Raw genomic sequence first — 19225 nt, 5'->3', positions numbered from 1 at the left:
TAAAAAGTGACCAATTGGAATCGATCAGTTCAAAACGGAAATAGTGCTCCCCTACAGAGGGCGCAAGAACGCTGCGTAGAAATTAGTCATAATTTAATGGAAGTAACTGAATCGTCAATTAACCAAAATAATCAGATTCATTAAGCCGTATTCACCAGCTATCCAGGAATTAAATGAGCTCTGTATATGTGCTCACCTGTTGGCTCTCGAAAGTCCAGGCGCTGTCTGGTAAAGATGCGTCAATTACATTTACCATCTCCTTAAAATCCATTGTGCTGCTGGGTTTAATGAGGGTGAGATCACTGAACTCTGACATTGGAGAGAGGCACGACCTGAAGGACTGGCTCTGAGACAGCATGTCCCCTCCCAGGACCTCCACGTACTTAATAGGACCATCAGTGTTCAGCTGGATGTGCAGGTTTCTGTTCTTGTGATCGTCTGGGTCGCCCTGTCTCATACAGCAACATGTCCGCCTTCTGCCGTTTCGGACGCACTTTACTGTCAGTATTACAAACGTCAACAAAGATACGGCAGAAATGGACGCCAGTGCGATGATCAAATAAAAGGTGATTTCCCCATGTTTCTTGTCCGGTTCATGTGCTCTTTGTCGGTAATCCAAGACAGGCTCGTGAATTCCCTCTTCTAACGATACGCCAACTGTCACCGTTGTGGATTTTATTGGTTCGCCGTTGTCCTTTATCTCTATCAACAATCTGTGAGAGGAGTCATCCTGATCTGAAACTGCACGTTTTGTCCGGACCTCCCCTGTATAAAGATTCACACTAAACAACGATGCATCTGTAGCCTCCACCAACTTATAAGAAATCCAGGCGTTGTGGCCCGAATCGGCGTCCACTGCTGTTACCTTGGTAACCAAGTGTCCCGCTTTAGCAGATCGGGGTATATTCTGATTGGAGACAGATCCCATGCTAGCAGAGGGATAAATAACGATGGGAGAATTGTCGTTCTGATCCAGTATGAAGACATGAACAGTGGTAGTGCTGTTCAGAGATGGGGAGCCTTGGTCTTTCGCCTGTACCTGGATCTGAAATACCTTCACTTTCTCATAATCAAAAGATTGCATGCTGTAGATGCTGCCGTTTTCCGCATTAATGTAAACATATGAAGAAACAGACATATCCCCCGCTTTGGAGTCTAAGATAGAGTATGAGATCTTAGCATTGTCTCCTAAATCCGGGTCTGAAGCCGATATTGTACCCAATATAGAGCCCGGTGCGTTATTCTCAGCCAGATACACATTATAGGATAAATCTGAAAAACTGGGTGGGTTATCGTTGATATCAAGAATATTAACCGGTATTATTTTTTTGGTGGTAAGGGAAGGCGAACCTGCATCACTTGCTGTTATTTCGATATTATACTCTGAGAAAGTCTCTCGGTCTAAAATACCATTAGTAACCAACGCATAATGATCAGAAAAAGATGGTTTCAAAATAAATGGAAAACCAAGCGAAACGACTAGAGTCACTTTTCCATTGTCGCCAGCGTCAAGGTCTCGCGCACTGATCAGAGCCACAACTGTACCATTCGGCGCGTCCTCACGGACTGGGCTTGGGAGAGAAGTGAGTACAATTTCGGGAGCGTTGTCGTTAACATCCACTACTTCTATTTCCACGCTACAATGTCCCTCCATCTCAGGAGTACCTCTGTCTTTAGCGACAACGTCGATTCTATACCTGGGAGTGGTTTCATAGTCGAGCTCTCCCTTCAAAAATATTTCACCAGTTCTCTGGTCAATCAAAAACGTTGAACTATCCGTTTCCGATGTATGTTCACCAAAGTAATAATTTACTTCTCCATTTAGACCCTCATCCAAATCCGTTGCTTGAAGTCGGATTAGTGAAGTATCTTTTGAGCTATTCTCATTTATGGTGATTTTGTACAGTGCATTTTCAAAAACAGGAATATTGTCGTTAATATCAAGTACGATAATTGTAACTTGTGTAGTTCCCGATTGCGCCGGATTCCCACCGTCTGTAGCAGTCAGTAATAACTGATGGACATCCTGCTTTTCGCGATCAAGAGACTTCTCTAAAACTAACTCAGGAACCTTTCGCCCATCGTCGAGATTTTTTACTTTGACACTAAAACATTCATCTTTATTAAGCATGTAGTATTTTAGCGAATTACTACCTACATCGGGATCCAGCGCGCTCTCCAATGGGAACCGTACCCCGGTCGACGTTGATTCTGCGATTTTTAGCGTGCGCTGTTGTGTGGGGAAGCGGGGAGAATTGTCATTTATGTCCTGAATTTCAATTTCCACACGGAAAAATTCTAGGGGTGCCTCAACCACTAACTGTAAAGGCAATATGCATACGTTGCTTTGTCCGCACAGACTCTCTCTGTCGATCCTTTCGCTGACCGTAAGCTCCCCCTTTCCCAAATCCAAGCTGAAATACTGCTTACCAGCCTCAGTGGCGATCCGCAGCTTGCGGTCAGAAATCTCACCTATTCTCAAACCCAGATCTTTAGCTATATTCCCAACAACGGAACCCACGCTCTGCTCCTCGGGAACAGTGTAACGAATCTGTGCGTCTATTGTATTCCACAAGAGAAAGAAAAAAATACACAGCGCCATCCATTCCCAGATCTGTATCCACGTCCAAGTCCTCATTTCTAGTGTAGATTCGCTAGAAATTCACACAACGGTTTGATTTCGAAATGCATAGCAGAGCAAATCAAATGCTGAAAAATAAAATATTAGATTTAATTATAAGATCCATTGAATTCCTTTTGATCAGTTGCCTGCGTGTTAGCGCAGTTCCGTCTCTCCAAGCTCTGGGCATTGTAAGGGGTAGGATGCTGAAGATGGGGGAGGGAGTGGATCTCTCTGTACAGTCGTGGTTTTTATTGGTGCACAGCGATCACGGAGAATATCCAATAGGAAGGTAACTGCTTTTTTAAAGATACGACTCCCTGTCTGATACGCAGGTGAAACACCTCACACTGTAACACTAAAGGTAGATATTCCAAAATTAAACAGGTATTGTAATTTACCAAAGCATTAAAAGCACCCACAGTACTCTTATGTAATTATCTTGCATTTTAAATGTATATTTTCTTATAATGAAATTATTATTATTACTTTCAATAATATACTGATAAATAAGTAAATATCAATAAAACATGAATATAAATATAAATAAGTGATAAAAGTATGGCAGGCTTTCCCGAATCAGATTTTTAAATTTAACTATTAGGAAATCCCTTTATAACACAATATACAGTTTATATCGCTAAATAACACCAAATTTAAATTTGAAGGTGATCTATAAGTACATTTAATAAGGCTTAATAGATTCACACAAATGCTAAGTACTTCTCGTCTGTAACAATATTTTCATGGTGAAGTAATATTGTGTTGGAGGTAATTGGTATGTACACCTTGACTTACCTGTTGGCTCTCGAAAGTCCAGGCGCTGTCTGGTAAAGATGCGTCAATTACATTTACCATCTCTTTAAAATCCATTGTGCTGCTGGGTTTAATGAGGGTGAGATCACTGAACTCTGACATTGGAGAGAGGCACGACCTGAAGGACTGGCTCTGAGACAGCATGTCCCCTCCCAGGACCTCCACGTACTTAATAGGACCCTCAGTGTTCAGCTGGATGTGCAGGTTTCTGTTCCTGTGATCGTCTGGGTCGCCCTGTCTCATACAGCAACATGTCCGCCTTCTGCCGTTTCGGACGCACTTTACTGTCAGTATTACAAACGTCAACAAAGATATGGCAGAAATGGAAGCCAACGCGATGATCAAATAAAAGGTGATTTTGCCGTCTTTGTTTGTTGGTTCATGCTGTTCATGTCGTAAATCCAAGATGGGCTCTTGAAACCCGTCTTCTAATGATATGCCAACTGTCACTGTTGTGGATTGCATTGGCTCGCCATTGTCCTTTATCTCTATCAGCAATCTGTGAGAGGAGTCATCCTGATCTGAAACTGCACGTTTAGTCCGGACCTCCCCTGTATAAAGATTCACACTAAACAAAGATGCGTCTGTAGCCTCCACCAACTTATAAGAAATCCAGGCGTTGTGGCCCGAATCAGCGTCCACTGCTGTTACCTTGGTAACTAGGTGTCCCGCTTTAGCTGATCGGGGCAGCTTCTGATGGGAGGTAGATCCCATTATGACAGAGGGATAAATTACTACAGGTGCATTATCATTCTGGTCCTGAATGAAAACATGAACAGTGGCATTACTGCTCAGAGACGGAGAACCTTGGTCTTTCGCTTGCACCACAACGTGAAAAACCTTATTCTTTTCATAATCGAACGAGTTTAGACTGTATATAGTGCCGTTTTCGGAGTTAATATAAAAATAGGACGAAACTGGAATACTTTCTAAAGTCGAATCTAGGATCGAATAGGATAGTAGAGAATTCACATCTGCATCAATATCCGAAGCAGAAACAGAATACAGAGATAAACCTACAAGATTATTTTCGGTGACATATACGTTATAGGAGGGTTGAGAAAAGACCGGAGGGTTGTCATTGACATCTAATACTTTGACATTAACAATCTTCTTCATTTGTAGGCGTGGGGAACCCAAGTCGGAAGCAATTATTACTATATTATATTCCGGACTAATTTCACGGTCGAGCCTTGAGTCAGTTACTAAAGAGTAGTGGTTTTCAAAAGACGATTTTAGTTTAAATGGAGAGTTCGGAGGTATTTTCAGTTCCACTTTCCCGTTTTCCCCTGAATCCAAATCTTTTACATTGATCAAAGCAATCACAGTTCCAACTGGCGCATTTTCCTGGACGGGATTAGGCAATGACGTGAGAATGACTTCTGGAGAGTTATCATTCTCGTCTAGTATGTCCACCTGAACCGACGAGTGTCCTTCCAAGCTTGGATTCCCCTTATCTTTAGCACGGACATCAAAGGTGTAGGATTTCATCTCCTCAAAATCGAGCTGTCCAATTACAATAATATCTCCCGTATTGGGATTGACACGAAATGTTTTCAGTATAATATCTGGTGTGTGACTGCCGAAGTAGTACTGTATTTCTGCATTTGGACCTTCATCGAGATCCGTAGCTTTAAGCGCGAGCACAGTTGTCCCTTTCCCGACGTTTTCACTGATGGAAGTCTTATACAATGTTCTGTCAAATTTTGGTGCGTTGTCGTTTGTATCCTGAACAACAACATGAATCAGTGTGGTCCCGGATTTGGCAGGATTACCTCCGTCCACTGCCGTTAACACCAGTTTATGGACTGACTGTTTTTCTCTATCCAAGGTTTTGTCCAAGATCAGTTCTGGTGTTTTTCTGCCATTTTCAAGACTCTTGATATTTAAACTGAAACACTCGTTGGTGTTAATTACATATGAACGTAAGCTATTGCTGCCGACATCAGCATCCTCTGCGCTTTCCAGTGGGAAACGTGTTCCGGGTGTAACAGATTCGGCTATTTCTAGTATGTGCTCTTTTGTGAGAAATACCGGAGAGTTGTCATTTATATCTTGTATTTCAACCTCGACGCGATACAGCTGCAGTGGATTTTCAATAACGAGTTGCACAGGTAAAACACAGCCAGCGCTTTGTCCACACAGACTCTCTCTGTCGATTTTGCCACTCACCGCCAGCTCTGCCTTTTCCAAGTCCACGCTAAAATACTGCTTACCAGGCTCAGAAGCGATCCGCAGCTTACGTTCAGCAATCTCCGCAACCCCTAATGCCAGGTCCTTCGCTAAATTTCCAACCACCGAACCCTCTGTCATTTCCTCGGGAATCGTGTAGCGAATCTGTCCGTTTATTATATTCCAAAAAGGTAAAAAAGACAATAACCGCAACGCCTGCCATCCCAAAAGGTGATTCTTCCTCCGATTAATCATTTTTCCGCTGAACTCAAAGTATTTTCCATAGCGTAGCACTTCGATATAAAATTGAACACGTGATTAAACCGATTACCATGTATATTTTGATTTTGGGGAAATCACCTGACAAAACGTTTTCGCATCTTGTTTTTTCAATGAACATATTGCCGATGACTATACATTGAGCTCAGTCTTTCTCGAATCTAAGCCTCTGAAGGGTTACGGTGCTGTAGAATGGGGGATGGACTAGATCTCTTTGTACGGTCCCTCGATTTCATTGGTTCACGCTGCAACTCTGAATTGTCCAGTAAAAATGAAGGTGCTTCTTAAAGGCACAGGCAGAGATAATCTTGATGTTTTTCAATTTACGTGATAAAAGGTGTCCCACACTCCCATTGGGACCCACACACAAAAACCGTGGAACACTCCCACCATAGGGATGTAAAAAGAAAAAAAAATGTCACCGAGTATTAAATAAACTGCCACCTACATGTTCACATATTATCTATACAGAGTAATCAATATATCTAATGTGTATCCTGTTTAGTAGAATACTTAATATAATATTTTAAGGTAAGCATATATATGCTTACATATGATTAACGTGTATTTACAGGAACGATTTTCACCCGATGAGTGAGGGGAAAAAAAGCACACTTAATGCCAAAACAGAAGGTTTGATACTCAAAATGTAATGTTCAGAATTTATGATGGCTTTAAAAATGTTTCTTGCTGCTTACGCACTGCCAGGGTGACCGATCGCCAAAGTCGCTGTCCGTAAGCGCTGGTGCTGAAACGTCAAATAACTCAAGCACAGCTGTGGGTTACTACGTCACCAGCACAAGGCAAGTGCGCCAGTATAACTTCCCATGTTTCTTTTTAACTTTTTACATTATTAAACAATGAGTCTGCAGCTATAGAGAAATATAATGGACAAATAAAACAACAACAAAAAACATAAAAAGAAAATGGGAAGGAAGTTAAAATAAAAACACTGCAATACAAAAAATAGACATTTTAAATTGCAGTACGAAAAAACGTGTACAAACACCAATAATTGCTAAGTACCGAGCCAAGGCAAGACAGATTAGCACACACACACACACACACACTTTGAAAATACAAAAATGTATAACGTAAACACCATTATGGATTTTTTTGTATTTGTTCTGCATTGTGGGAAATGGAAAAACATAAAGATAATGAATCCTGTGAGCGGAGTACGTGACATGGAAGGAGTCAAGGTACGAAAAACAGCAGATTAGACCAAGGAGAACTGAGATGGGAACCAGGACAACACTTGGGATTGTAGTTGCGCTACAAATTTATGTGCAAGGACATTTTGTTTGAGATAGAACATCGTGCCAGAATACTGATTTGAGTTTTTCATTGTATAATTCGCTATAGTACTTTTTTAAGGGTATTCACTCCTAGTCGTTATTGGAGGTGTTACAAACGAGCATGAGTAACGACTCCCTTTAAAGCTATATTTTAGGATCTTCTAATTCTTGAGGACAATTTTTCCATAAGAAAAGGACAATATTTCAAAGACAAAGCTAATAATATATATATATATATATATATATATATATATATATATATATATATATATATATATATATATATATATATATATATATATATATCAGAGAAGAAATAGCAAAGTGCATGAGACAATCGGAGCTCACCTGTTGGCTCTCGAAAGTCCAGGCGCTGTCTGGTAAAGATGCGTCAATTACATTTACCATCTCCTTAAAATCCATCGTGCTGCTGGGTTTAATGAGGGTGAGATCACTGAACTCTGACATTGGAGAGAGGCACGACCTGAAGGACTGGCTCTGAGACAGCATGTCCCCTCCCAGGACCTCCACGTACTTAATAGGACCATCAGTGTTCAGCTGGATGTGCAGGTTTCTGTTCTTGTGATCGTCTGGGTCGCCCTGTCTCATACAGCAACATGTCCGCCTTCTGCCGTTTCGGACGCACTTTACTGTCAGTATTACAAACGTCAACAAAGATACGGCAGAAACTGACGCCAGTGCGATGATCAAATAAAAAGTGATTTCCCCATGTTTCTTGGCCGGTTCGTGTGCTCTTTGTTGGAAATCCAAGACAGGCTCGTGAATTCCGTCCTCTAATGATATGCCAACTGTCACGGTTGTAGACTGGATTGGCTCACCATTGTCCTTTATCTCTATAAGTAATCTGTGAGAGGAATCGTCCAGCTCTGAAATTGTGCGTTTTGTCCGGACTTCCCCTGTATAAAGATTCACACTGAATAAAGAGGCATCTGTAGCCTCCACCAACTTATAAGAAATCCAGGCGTTGTGGCCCGAATCGGCGTCCACTGCTGTTACCTTGGTTACGAGGTGGCCCGGTTTAGCAGATCTGGATAACGTCTGCGTCGACATGGAACCCATGGCAGCCAAGGGATAAATAACTGCAGGGGCATTATCGTTTTGGTCCACGATAAAAATAAGAACAGTCGTGTTGCTACTCAAAGATGCAGAACCGTGGTCCGTTGCCTGGATTTGAATTCGAAACACTTTAATTTTCTCATAATCAAATGTGTGCATGCTGTAAATGCTGCCGTTATCTGAATTAATGTAAACGTATGAGGAAACAGGAACGTCGTGTACTTTCGAGTCTAAGATTGAATATGAGATCTTCGCATTATCTCCCACGTCTGAATCAGAAGCGGATACCGAACACAGGACTGATCCCGCATTACCATTTTCTTTTACATAAGCAATATATAACTGCTGGGAGAAAACCGGAGGATTGTCGTTGACATCTAAAATATCTATGGAAATAACTTTTTCTGTTGTAAGTGGTGGCGACCCAGAATCAGTGGCTATGATTTTGATGTTGTATTGTGCCGCCGTCTCGTGATCTAACTTAGAATTAGTAACTAATGCATAATGGTCAGAAAAGGAAGGCTGTAGCGCGAAGGGGGATTCTGGGGGTACGTGCAAAATGACTTTCCCATTATCTCCAGAATCTGAATCGCCAGCACTAATTAAAGCAACCACCGTTCCCAAGGGCGCATCCTCTTTAACGGGACTCGGCGATGACTTCAGTGTTACTTCAGGGAAATTATCATTTACATCAGTTATGTCCACCTGAACAGTACAGTGACCCTCCATAGCCATCACACCCTTATCTTTAGCGCGGATATCAAATTCGTACGAATTTGCCTCTTCATAATCTAGAGGCGCCGCAATTGTAATGTCTCCTGTCTCGGAATTAATAATAAATGCTTTCCGAATGGCTTCTGATGTATGCTCACTAAATGAATACTCAACATCTGCATTTGACCCCTCGTCTAAGTCGAAAGCTTTAACAGTTACAATTACGGAACCTGTAGGCGAATCCTCTCTCAGAGGTATTTCGTATAAGGGTTTCTCAAACTGAGGAGCATTGTCATTGTTATCTAGGACGTTAATTGTGATCGCCGTGGTCCCCGATCGAGTAGGATTTCCTCCATCAATAGCTGTCAGCACGAGCTGATGAAGAGGTTGTTTCTCTCTGTCCAGGGCTTTCTGTAACACTAATTCTGGAAGTTTAGCTCCATCCTTGTTAACTTTAACATTCAAAACAAAATGCTCGTTTGGGCTGATCTTGTAGGTGCTCAGTGTATTGACGCTAACGTCCGGGTCATGTGCTCTTTCCAAGGGAAATCGTGCTCCTGGAGCTACATGTTCACCGATTTTTAGTATGTGCTCCTTCGTGGGGAAAACTGGGGCGTTGTCGTTGATATCCTGTATTTCTATATCAATGCGATAAAGCTGCAATGGATTTTCAATTATAACTTCCAAGGGTAACAGACAACTAACACTTTGACTACAGACAACTTCCCTGTCAATTCTTCCAGTCACAACGAGCTCACCCTTTTCCAAACCCACGCTGAAATACTGCTTACCAGACTCTGAAGCGATTTGCAGATTGCGGTCCGAAAAATCAGTAACACTTAAGCCCAGGTCTTTGACTAGGTTTCCAACGACTGAACCCACATCCAGCTCTTCGGGAATGGTATAGCGAACCTGTCCGTCTATTGTACTCCATATGAGACAGAAAAATAACCAATGCTGCGCCTGCCATCGCAAAAACCAAATTCTTGTCCTCTGTATCATTTCCAAAAACAAAAAACATTTCCATCAATTCACATTAAGTAAAAGAAAATGACTCCATTTAAAAGCGATATATGATGAAAGATAACGATCTAATATCCAGAAAAACCAGTGAAATATTTGTCTTGGATTTCTGCGTCTAAGCGCACCTCCGTCCGTGCCAGCACTGCTTAGTACAGGCTACCAGGCTGCGGATGGGGGAGGGAGTAGATCTCTTTGTACAGACTTCTCTGCTATTGGTGCACGGATGAGGAGTGAATTATCCAATGTAATGTGTTCTTCTGCTTAAAGGTACATCACACTGTATCTCTGACGTATGAATGGAACTGCATTTTATGTGTTTAGAGACTTGTCCTTACCCACATTTTCATAGCAGCACGGAGGCTTATTTCACAACTGTGTGTATGACTTTGGCACATTTGAAGGTCAATGTTATCTTGCTGTTACTCTGCCTAAGCAAATTAGCACTAATCAGTTATTAACTGAAATTGTATTGAAGTTCACTAGATAATCACATGATTCAATGTTCTAGGAAGCTGAAAAAATTCAGGACCCGATTCCATGCCCTGATGTTGATGATTACTTAAGTAATTGAATCAAATGTCACTTTAAAGATTTTGAATTCAAATTCTGCATCAGAATTAAGCTTAACTATTTCAGCTGGAAAATAACTGTAGCGAATAACATGTAGATAGACCTACATGTTACAGACACATAAAAAAGTGATTTTTAGTTTACTCATAAAAACTGCATTTCTTAAACAACATTGTGAGACAAATTAATACCATGATCATGTTCATAAAATAAATTATATATGGTGGACTGAGCACTGAATTCCTCAGAATAATGTTTTTAAATAGCTACTTCAATGCTCACGTGAACCAAAACCGATAAAAGTCAGGTGACAGCTGGGGATGTTAACAGCACCTAATATGTATCTCACCAGCAGAAATGGAAACTGGTAACAACAACCCAGAACAAAATTCATAATATGAAACAATTAAATCAGGGTATTCCTCCAGTAAAAGTAAAGACAGGGCAACTTTATATCTAATGAGCAGGGCTGTGCAGGTGATCGTCAGCAGGGCCATGCAGATGATTGTCAGCAGTGGTGTGCAGGTGATCGTCAGCAGGGCCGTACAGATGATTGTCAGCAGTGGTGTGCAGGTGATTGTCAGCAGGGCCGTGCAGGTGATTGTCAGCAGGGCCGTACAGATGATTGTCAGCAGTGGTGTGCAGGTGATTGTCAGCAGGGCCGTGCAGGTGATTGTCAGCAGGGCCGTACAGATGATTGTCAGCAGTGGTGCGCAGGTGATTGTCAGCAGTGGTGCGCAGGTGATTGTCAGCAGGGCCATGCAGGTGATTGTCAGCAGTGGTGTGCAGGTGATTGTCAGCAGTGGTGCGCAGGTGATTGTCAGCAGGGCCATGCAGGTGATTGTCAGCAGTGGTGTGCAGGTGATTGTCAGCAGTGGTGTGCAGGTGATTGTCAGCAGTGGTGTGCAGGTGATTGTCAGCAGGGCCGTGCAGGTGATTGTCAGCAGGGCTGTGCAGATGATTGTCAGCAGTGGTGTGCAGGTGATTGTCAGCAGGGCCATGCAGGTGATTGTCAGCAGTGGTGTGCAGGTGATTGTCAGCAGGGGTGTTCAGGTGATTGTCAGCAGGGCCGTACAGGTGATTGTCAGCAGTGGTGTGCAGGTGATTGTCAGCAGTGGTGTGCAGGTGATTGTCAGCAGTGGTGTGCAGGTGATTGTCAGCAGGGCCGTACAGGTTATTGTCAGCAGTGGTGTGCAGGTGATTGTCAGCAGGGGTGTGCCTAGAAATTCTGGGGCCCCTGAAAAAATATTACCTTGGGCCCCCCCCCCTTGGCCAATGGTAAGAATAATTTTACATATTCAAGGGCCCCTGTCAAGTGTTGTCCCCCCAGAATCCGCCAGGATATCCATGTCCCTCTGACACCCCAGATCGTCAGTATTCAGAGAGGGACACTCAGGACCTTTAAAGGGTCGTATTTAACTGTCTGCTATATTTTCTTTGTCCAGCCATCAATCCATCCATCAATCCATCCACCCATCCATCCATTTTCTATGCCCACTTGCCCCATTCAGGGTCACGATATTCACCTTGTCAAATGAGTAAAAAGCCACATAATTTCCAAACCTTTTAGTTCCAAACAGAATATAAAACACATGCCAAAGCTATCTTTGTGTTTTTTCTTTTTAATTAAATGAACATCCATCCATCCATTTTCCAAACCGCTTATCCTACTGGGTTGCGGGGGGTCTGGAGGTGTGAGGCAACAGTGCTAACCACTGCACCACCATGCCACCCCATTAAATGAACATGTACTTCAAAATAGTGTATTATTGTTTATACAGCTATTTAAGTCCTGTCTGGTGAACCATTTAGGAGTTTTTGCATCTTTTTGAGTCTTTTAAAATTATTATGATTGACAATAAACTTGAATGTCAAAGGTCACCATGCCTTAAGGGCGATAAGAATGAAATTAATAAGCAAAAGGCCAAAAACACACAGGAGTCATTAAACAAACTTAAGGAGGCAAACAGAATTTGCTTAGGGCAATGTTGGCCAATCTTATCCGCAAAGGGCCGGTGTGTGTGCAGGTTTTTGGGATAACTTTTAGATCAGCTGTTCAAACCCAGGTGTGAGGACTCTTCAGCCAATCAGTCCTCTAATTAGCAATCTAATTAGGGAGTTACCTCAATAACCCGCACACACACCGGCCCTTTGTGGATAAGATTGGCCAACCCCATGGCTTAGGGCATTTGATCCAACATGCCAACAAAAACTGGACAGCACACTGTAGTGTGGTTATACACAGGAGAGTCAGTACAACTGCCAGGAAAACACAAGAATATGATGTCAGAATAAAATTAATGTGGATTCTCATACTTGTTATGAGCTTCATCTAATTGTTTTACAATAGAAAACATTGGAGATACTGTGGACCAAATGTTCCCCAAAATGTAATAAAAACCTGTTTTTTCACACTGTGGGGACCGTTTCTCAGGACCCCACAAAGATCTGTGAATGCAATAAAAAGCTAAAAGTTGTCATATTCTGCTTGCTTTTTTATGTTTAGGGTTAGGGTAGGCATAGGGGTTAACCCTGAGGTAGCAAATTTGACCAATTACCTGCATGCTCTCCATCATGGACAATCACAGAGAAATTACCAAGAGTCCACCGCCTCCCCATCCACACCTGGAAAAGTCTTTGCATGACTCTGGACGTCACTATACCCCCAAAATTGTGGTAACAAGTCTTTATGGAATTTGAAGAAAAGTAAATCAGAAAAATTCATTTACGATGTTGCTTACAACTTTCACTGCCTGCTAATACAACACAAGGAGTAGATAATGAGATGAAACAAAAAGGGAAGAATGAATAAGTTAATAAATGAACAGACAAATATACAACTGCTCACCTGCTGGCTCTCGAAAGTCCAGGCGCTGTCTGGTAAAGATGCGTCAATTACATTTACCATCTCTTTAAAATCCATTGTGCTGCTGGGTTTAATGAGGGTGAGATCACTGAACTCTGACATTGGAGAGAGGCACGACCTGAAGGACTGGCTCTGAGACAGCATGTCCCCTCCCAGGACCTCCACGTACTTAATAGGACCATCAGTGTTCAGCTGGATGTGCAGGTTTCTGTTCTTGTGATCGTCTGGGTCGCCCCGTCTCATACAGCAACATGTCTGCCTTCTGCCGTTTCGGACGCACTTTACTGTCAGTATTACAAACGTCAACAAAGATACGGCAGAAATGGACGCCAGTGCGATTATCAAATAAAAAGTGATTTTGCCGTCTTTGTTTGTTGGTTCGTGTTGTTCATGTTGTAAATCCAAGATGGGCTCTTGAAACCCGTCTTCTAATGATATGCCAACTGTCACTGTTGTAGATTGCATTGGCTCGCCATTGTCCTTTATCTCTATCAGCAATCTGTGAGAGGAGTCATCCTGATCTGAAACTGCACGTTTAGTCCGGACCTCCCCTGTATAAAGATTCACACTAAACAACGATGCGTCTGTAGCCTCCACCAACTTATAAGAAATCCAGGCGTTGTGGCCCGAATCAGCGTCCACTGCTGTTACCTTGGTAACTAGGTGTCCCGCTTTAGCTGATCTGGGTATGGTTTGTCGGGAAGCAGATCCCATAATAGATGATGGATAAATTACTACAGGTGCATTATCATTCTGGTCTAAGATGAAAACGTGGACAGTGGCATTACTGGTCAGAGACGGAGAACCTTGATCCTTTGCCTGCACCCGAATCTGAAAAACTTTCACTTTTTCATAATCAAATGACTGCATGCTGTATAAGCTACCGTTTTCAGAGTTAATGTAGACATATGAGGAAACAGATGAGTCTTGCACTTTGGAATCTAAAATCGAATAGAATATTTTTGCATTATCCCCTAAATCTGAATCGGAAGCAGTTACTGAACCTAAAATAGTCCCCGGAGAGTTATTTTCTTTTACATACAGCATATAGGACGACTGGGAGAATAACGGTGAGTTGTCATTAACATCTAGAACACTAACAGTTATTGTTTTTTTGGCGGTTAGTGGCGGTGATCCAGAATCCGATGCTATTATTTCAACGTTATATTCTGGAAACCGTTCGCGATCTAAAGTGGAATCGGTGACTAGAGCATAATGATTTGAAAAAGGTTTCAGTTTGAACGGGTAACTTGCTAGCACGTTTAAGGTAACCTTTCCATTATCACCAGAATCCAAATCTTTTGCGCTAATTAAAGCAACTACTGTCTCCATGGGGGCATCTTCTCTGATTGGACTCGGCAAAGACTTTAACACGATCTCTGGGAAATTATCATTAACGTCGAGGATCTCAACTCGAACTGTACATTCACTTTCCATTGCGGGCGTGCCTTTGTCAGAAGCACGAATGTCAAACTTAAAGGAAGTGGTCTCTTCAAAATCTAATTCCTTTTGTAAGGTTATTTCACCAGTAAGTGGATTTATACTAAATGTATCAAGAATGTGCTCAGATGTTCGTGAACCAAATAAATACACAATATCACCATTTAAACCTTCATCCAAATCTATTGCTCTAACGACTCCTATTGGTGTGCCCTTCGGTGTATTTTCATTAACTGAAATTTCATAAACCGTGGCATTAAACACAGGAAAATTATCATTTATGTCTATAACCTGCACATTTATATGCGTTGATCCCGATGTAGCTGGAGTTCCCCCGTCTACAGCCGTGAGTATAAGCTTATGAAGCGAATTTTTCTCCCGGTCCAGAGGCTTTTCCAGAATGAGCTCGGGAACTTTCGTTCCATCATTGTGTGTAATGACGTTCAAACTAAAATATTCGTTTTTATTTAAACTATATGATCGCAATGAATTGGAACCCACGTCAGGGTCCTGAGCGGTTTCCACTTTGAATCGTGTACCTGCCATCGTGGATTCTGCGATTTTTAAAACATTTTCTTTTGTGTGAAAATGTGGGATATTGTCATTGATATCCTGTATCTCGATCTCCACACGAAACAGCTGTAAAGGATTTTCAATAATTATTTCCAAAGGCAACAAACAGCTCGTGCTTTGTCCGCATAAATCCTCTCTGTCGATTCGTTCACTCACCGCCAGCTCACCTTTGCCCAGATCAACACTGAAATACTGTTTCCCAGCCTCCGAAACAATTTGCAGCTTACGGTTAGAAATTTCCGCAAGTTCCAAACCCAGGTCCTTCGCTAGATTTCCAAACACGGTGCCCACGTTCAGCTCCTCGGGAATGCTGTACCGAATCTGGCCGTCTATTGTACTCCACAAGAGGGATGAAAGCAACCACCACACAGCTTGGCATCCCCGGATTTTTCTCCACGTCCTCGTTCCCATATCTAACACACTTGGAATTTCCACCAACCTTTTTGATCGAAGTACATCGTAAGAAAACCACCACAAATTAAAAATTATATAAATATCAGTTCACTGTTTTACGTAAAGCCTCCATTCAAGCACTGCGACCGTACGTTGGCGAGCATCGTCTGCTCCAGCTCAGAGGAGTGTAATGGTTACGTTGCTGTAAAGAGGGGAGGGAGTAGATCGCTTTGTGAGATTCGTTTTTCTATTGGTGGACAACGAGCGCAGAGATATCCAATCATGTGCGACTTGAGTTTAAAGTGTGCCTCACAGTACAGTGCAATGAAAAGAAACCTCGTTTAAAAGATCAGTAGTATTTTTTACTTGCAAAATAAAATACAGCTACTTATCATCATCACCATCATCATCATCACCATCATCATCATCATCATCATCAACGACAACAATAATAATAATAGTAATAATGTGGATTTTAAAACTATTGACAACCGCACTGCAGTACAACCAGTGAAAATGATTAGATTCAAACAATACCAGCTCAACCAGCATTATACCAACAATACGTAAACAGTATACAATTACGGGTAAAAACTGAAAACCTGTAGTCAGTAGGAGGTTTAAGAAACTGGAGTAAGACTATATATGTAGACGGCTGCTAGTTTGTCTTAAAAACCATTCTTAAATGCTCACGTGACATTTGGACACAAACTCACAGACAGTAGACTGGATTGTCTTCTACTGTGAAACTAATTAATGCTTTTAAACAGCCAGAGGAGCATCAACTGTTACAAAGATATTATTAGTAATAAAAATTTAAAACTCTTTAATAATTCATTTTCAACCATTAATGCTGAAAGCAGAAGAATATAATTTACTTTTCTAGGGAAAATATCATAACTGCAAGTATCATAAGTATTTTTGTAAGGTAAAGAAAAACAAATGAACACGATAAAATGTTGAAGTAACTGTGTGATCTTAGTGAATATCGGTATAAAATTTAAAACAGGTGGGATTATTTATACTTATACTACGGGACCGTTGAATGCTTGAATCTGATTGGCTGACGAACGTTCTGAGGTGTGCAATTATTTTCAGATAAACGCACGGCGAACGTAGTTCCAGGTAGCTCTCTTGACCGCATTACAGTTCCATATCACGTCGCATAGTTAACTGTAATAACGGAAATTAGCATACAGTACCTATACAGCACACAGGACTAACAAAAACAACAACATGACAGACGATTTTCCGAAAGTAAATTTTAATATTTACGGTGAATATGAAACTTTCAACAACTGGGCTGCAGCAGTATTAGTTAGCCTAGTGTACCAACTTAAAGGCTACACATGACATTTCTCACTAGCGAGGTAATAACAGCGCTGCATCTTAAAGCAGACTTACAGTTTAGAGACGGTGCTTCAGAACACTGTTGAGGGACACACAGAGGTAGCCTAATTCATACAAGCTCTCTCTCTCTCTGTTTCTCTTTCTCTGTCAACGGCTCAAGCCTCCATTGCCAGCTTTAAAATGACGTTTTGAAACTAGCAAAAGAGTCGTTGGATGAGATGCGGAAGAAATAATCCTACTCACAATAGCGATTTAAGTAGAAAAACCGGACGAATCCCTTGAAATATATCATCTGATCGATGTCTTGAGGTGTGGCAACCGTAGTATAAGCGGAATAATTGACTCCGGACCGTTGAATTATTAGAAAATAATGCACACCCGAGGTGTAACGGCCACTCCGCTTCGCGTCGTGGCCGCATTACCACCTCGGGTGTGCGTTATTTTCTAATAATTCAACGGCCCGTCGTCAATTATTCCTTACAAATTAAATTGGGTCACCATAGTTATAAAACAAAGCTCTTGGAAAGGAAATAGGGAAATAAAATACAATCGCCAACTTCCAACACTGAGATACCATTTATGTTACTGACTTGAACATGGAACTCCTTCATGTACACTATACGGTAAAAATTATGTGGTTACCAGTTTGTATAACGTCTCATTCTAAATCCAATGGCATTAATAGGCAGTCACTCTGCCCCCTTTTGCTGTAATAGCCTATACAACTGCCATTCAGGTTGGGTATTGATACTGTGTTATCAGGTCCCTTTCTGTGAGCTTATTTGACCTACACGTCTGGGCCTGAACTCAGTCCCAGCCATCACCATTTCAGAATCAAATCATTTGTGGTTATCAGGGCTGCACTGGCAGAGCAGGAATTTGGCAAGCCAGCTTGTTCTGAAGATGGCATCTTATGATGGTGTGAAGCTGAAAGTCATTGATCTCTTCTGTATGACCACCGATTCTGCTGCACGTTTGCTGCTGCAGATTGCGTGGCAGTGTGCTTATATACCTGTATCAGCAGTGAGTGTGGTTTATTCGAGTAAATCCGCTAATTAAGAGGGGTGTCAATGGACTTTTAGTCTTATAGTGTAACTCAAAAAATTAGTAATGTCAGATTGGAGACAGTCTCGGAAAATAGTACACACAAAAGATTATTATATATTGATCAGAAATATTGATTGAAATATACCCAACTGCTCACCTGTTGGCTCTCAAAAGTCCATGCGCTGTCTGGTAAAGATGCGTCAATTACATTTACCATCTCTTTAAAATCCATTGTGCTGCTGGGTTTAATGAGGGTGAGATCACTGAACTCTGACATTGGAGAGAGACACGACCTGAAGGACTGGCTCTGAGACAGCATGTCCCCTCCCAGGACCTCCACGTACTTAATAGGACCATCAGTGTTCAGCTGGATGTGCAGGTTTCTGTTCTTGTGATCGTCTGGGTCGCCCTGTCTCATACAGCAACATGTCCGCCTTCTGCCGTTTCGGACGCACTTTACTGTCAGTATTACAAACGTCAACAAAGATACGGCAGAAATGGACGCCAGTGCGATGATCAAATAAAAGGTGATTTTGCCGTCTTTGTTTGTTGGTTCGTGTTGTTCATGTTGTAAATCCAAGATGGACTCTTGAAACCCGTCTTCTAACGATACGCCAACTGTCACTGTTGTGGATTGCATTGGCTCGCCATTGTCCTTTATCTCTATCAGCAATCTGTGAGAGGAGTCATCCTGATCTGAAACTGCACGTTTAGTCCGGACCTCCCCTGTATAAAGATTCACACTAAACAAAGACGCATCTGTAGCCTCCACCAACTTATAAGAAATCCAGGCGTTGTGGCCCGAATCAGCGTCCACTGCTGTTACCTTGGTAACTAGGTGTCCCGCTTTAGCTGATCTGGGTATGGTTTGTCGGGAAGCAGATCCCATAATAGATGATGGATAAATTACTACAGGTGCATTATCATTCTGGTCTAAGATGAAAACGTGGACAGTGGCATTACTGGTCAGAGACGGAGAACCTTGAT

The 19225-nt window shown here is 41.9% G+C and overlaps 2 protein-coding genes across 47 annotated transcripts in view; both read right to left on the bottom strand.

The window, feature by feature from the left end:
- Nucleotides 1–19225, bottom strand: part of LOC125750548 (protocadherin gamma-C5-like) — a 221901-nt gene that overhangs the window by 16228 nt on the left and 186448 nt on the right. For 2 of the 46 annotated variants that reach the window (XM_049028499.1, XM_049028530.1), the window contains exon 2: nt 3419–3595. The exons of 39 other annotated variants lie outside the window; for them this stretch is intronic. In XM_049028499.1, the coding sequence (XP_048884456.1) occupies nt 3419–3595 (177 nt within the window). Of the gene's footprint in view, nt 1–196; nt 3128–3418; nt 3596–7533; nt 10148–13417; nt 16166–19225 lie in introns of those variants that run through there. 5 more of the 46 variants (XM_049028500.1, XM_049028531.1, XM_049028503.1 and 2 more) reach the window with 4 other exon arrangements.
- On the bottom strand, nt 4110–7396 carry LOC125750117 (protocadherin gamma-C5-like). Its single transcript, XM_049027499.1, has 2 exons — nt 4243–7396; nt 4110–4129 (listed from the first exon to the last, which is right to left on the bottom strand). Exons 1-2 carry the CDS (start codon nt 5861–5863, stop codon nt 4110–4112), a joined length of 1641 nt encoding a protein of 546 aa, XP_048883456.1. The 5' UTR covers nt 5864–7396.

This window comes from Brienomyrus brachyistius, chromosome 10 (assembly GCF_023856365.1).
Source record: "Brienomyrus brachyistius isolate T26 chromosome 10, BBRACH_0.4, whole genome shotgun sequence".
Taxonomy (NCBI): domain Eukaryota; kingdom Metazoa; phylum Chordata; class Actinopteri; order Osteoglossiformes; family Mormyridae; genus Brienomyrus; species Brienomyrus brachyistius.
This window is presented reverse-complemented; position numbering and strand designations above follow the sequence as displayed.

Coding starts and splice junctions, on each gene's coding strand:
- LOC125750117 (XM_049027499.1), bottom strand. CDS start 5,863: ATGATTAATCGGAGGAAGAATCACCTTTTGGGATGGCAGGCGTTGCGG. Junction 4,130..4,242: donor GGTGCAAGCGAAAGACCAAG/GTTCTCCGTCTC, acceptor ACCTCCCATCAG/AAGCTGCCCCGATCAGCTAA.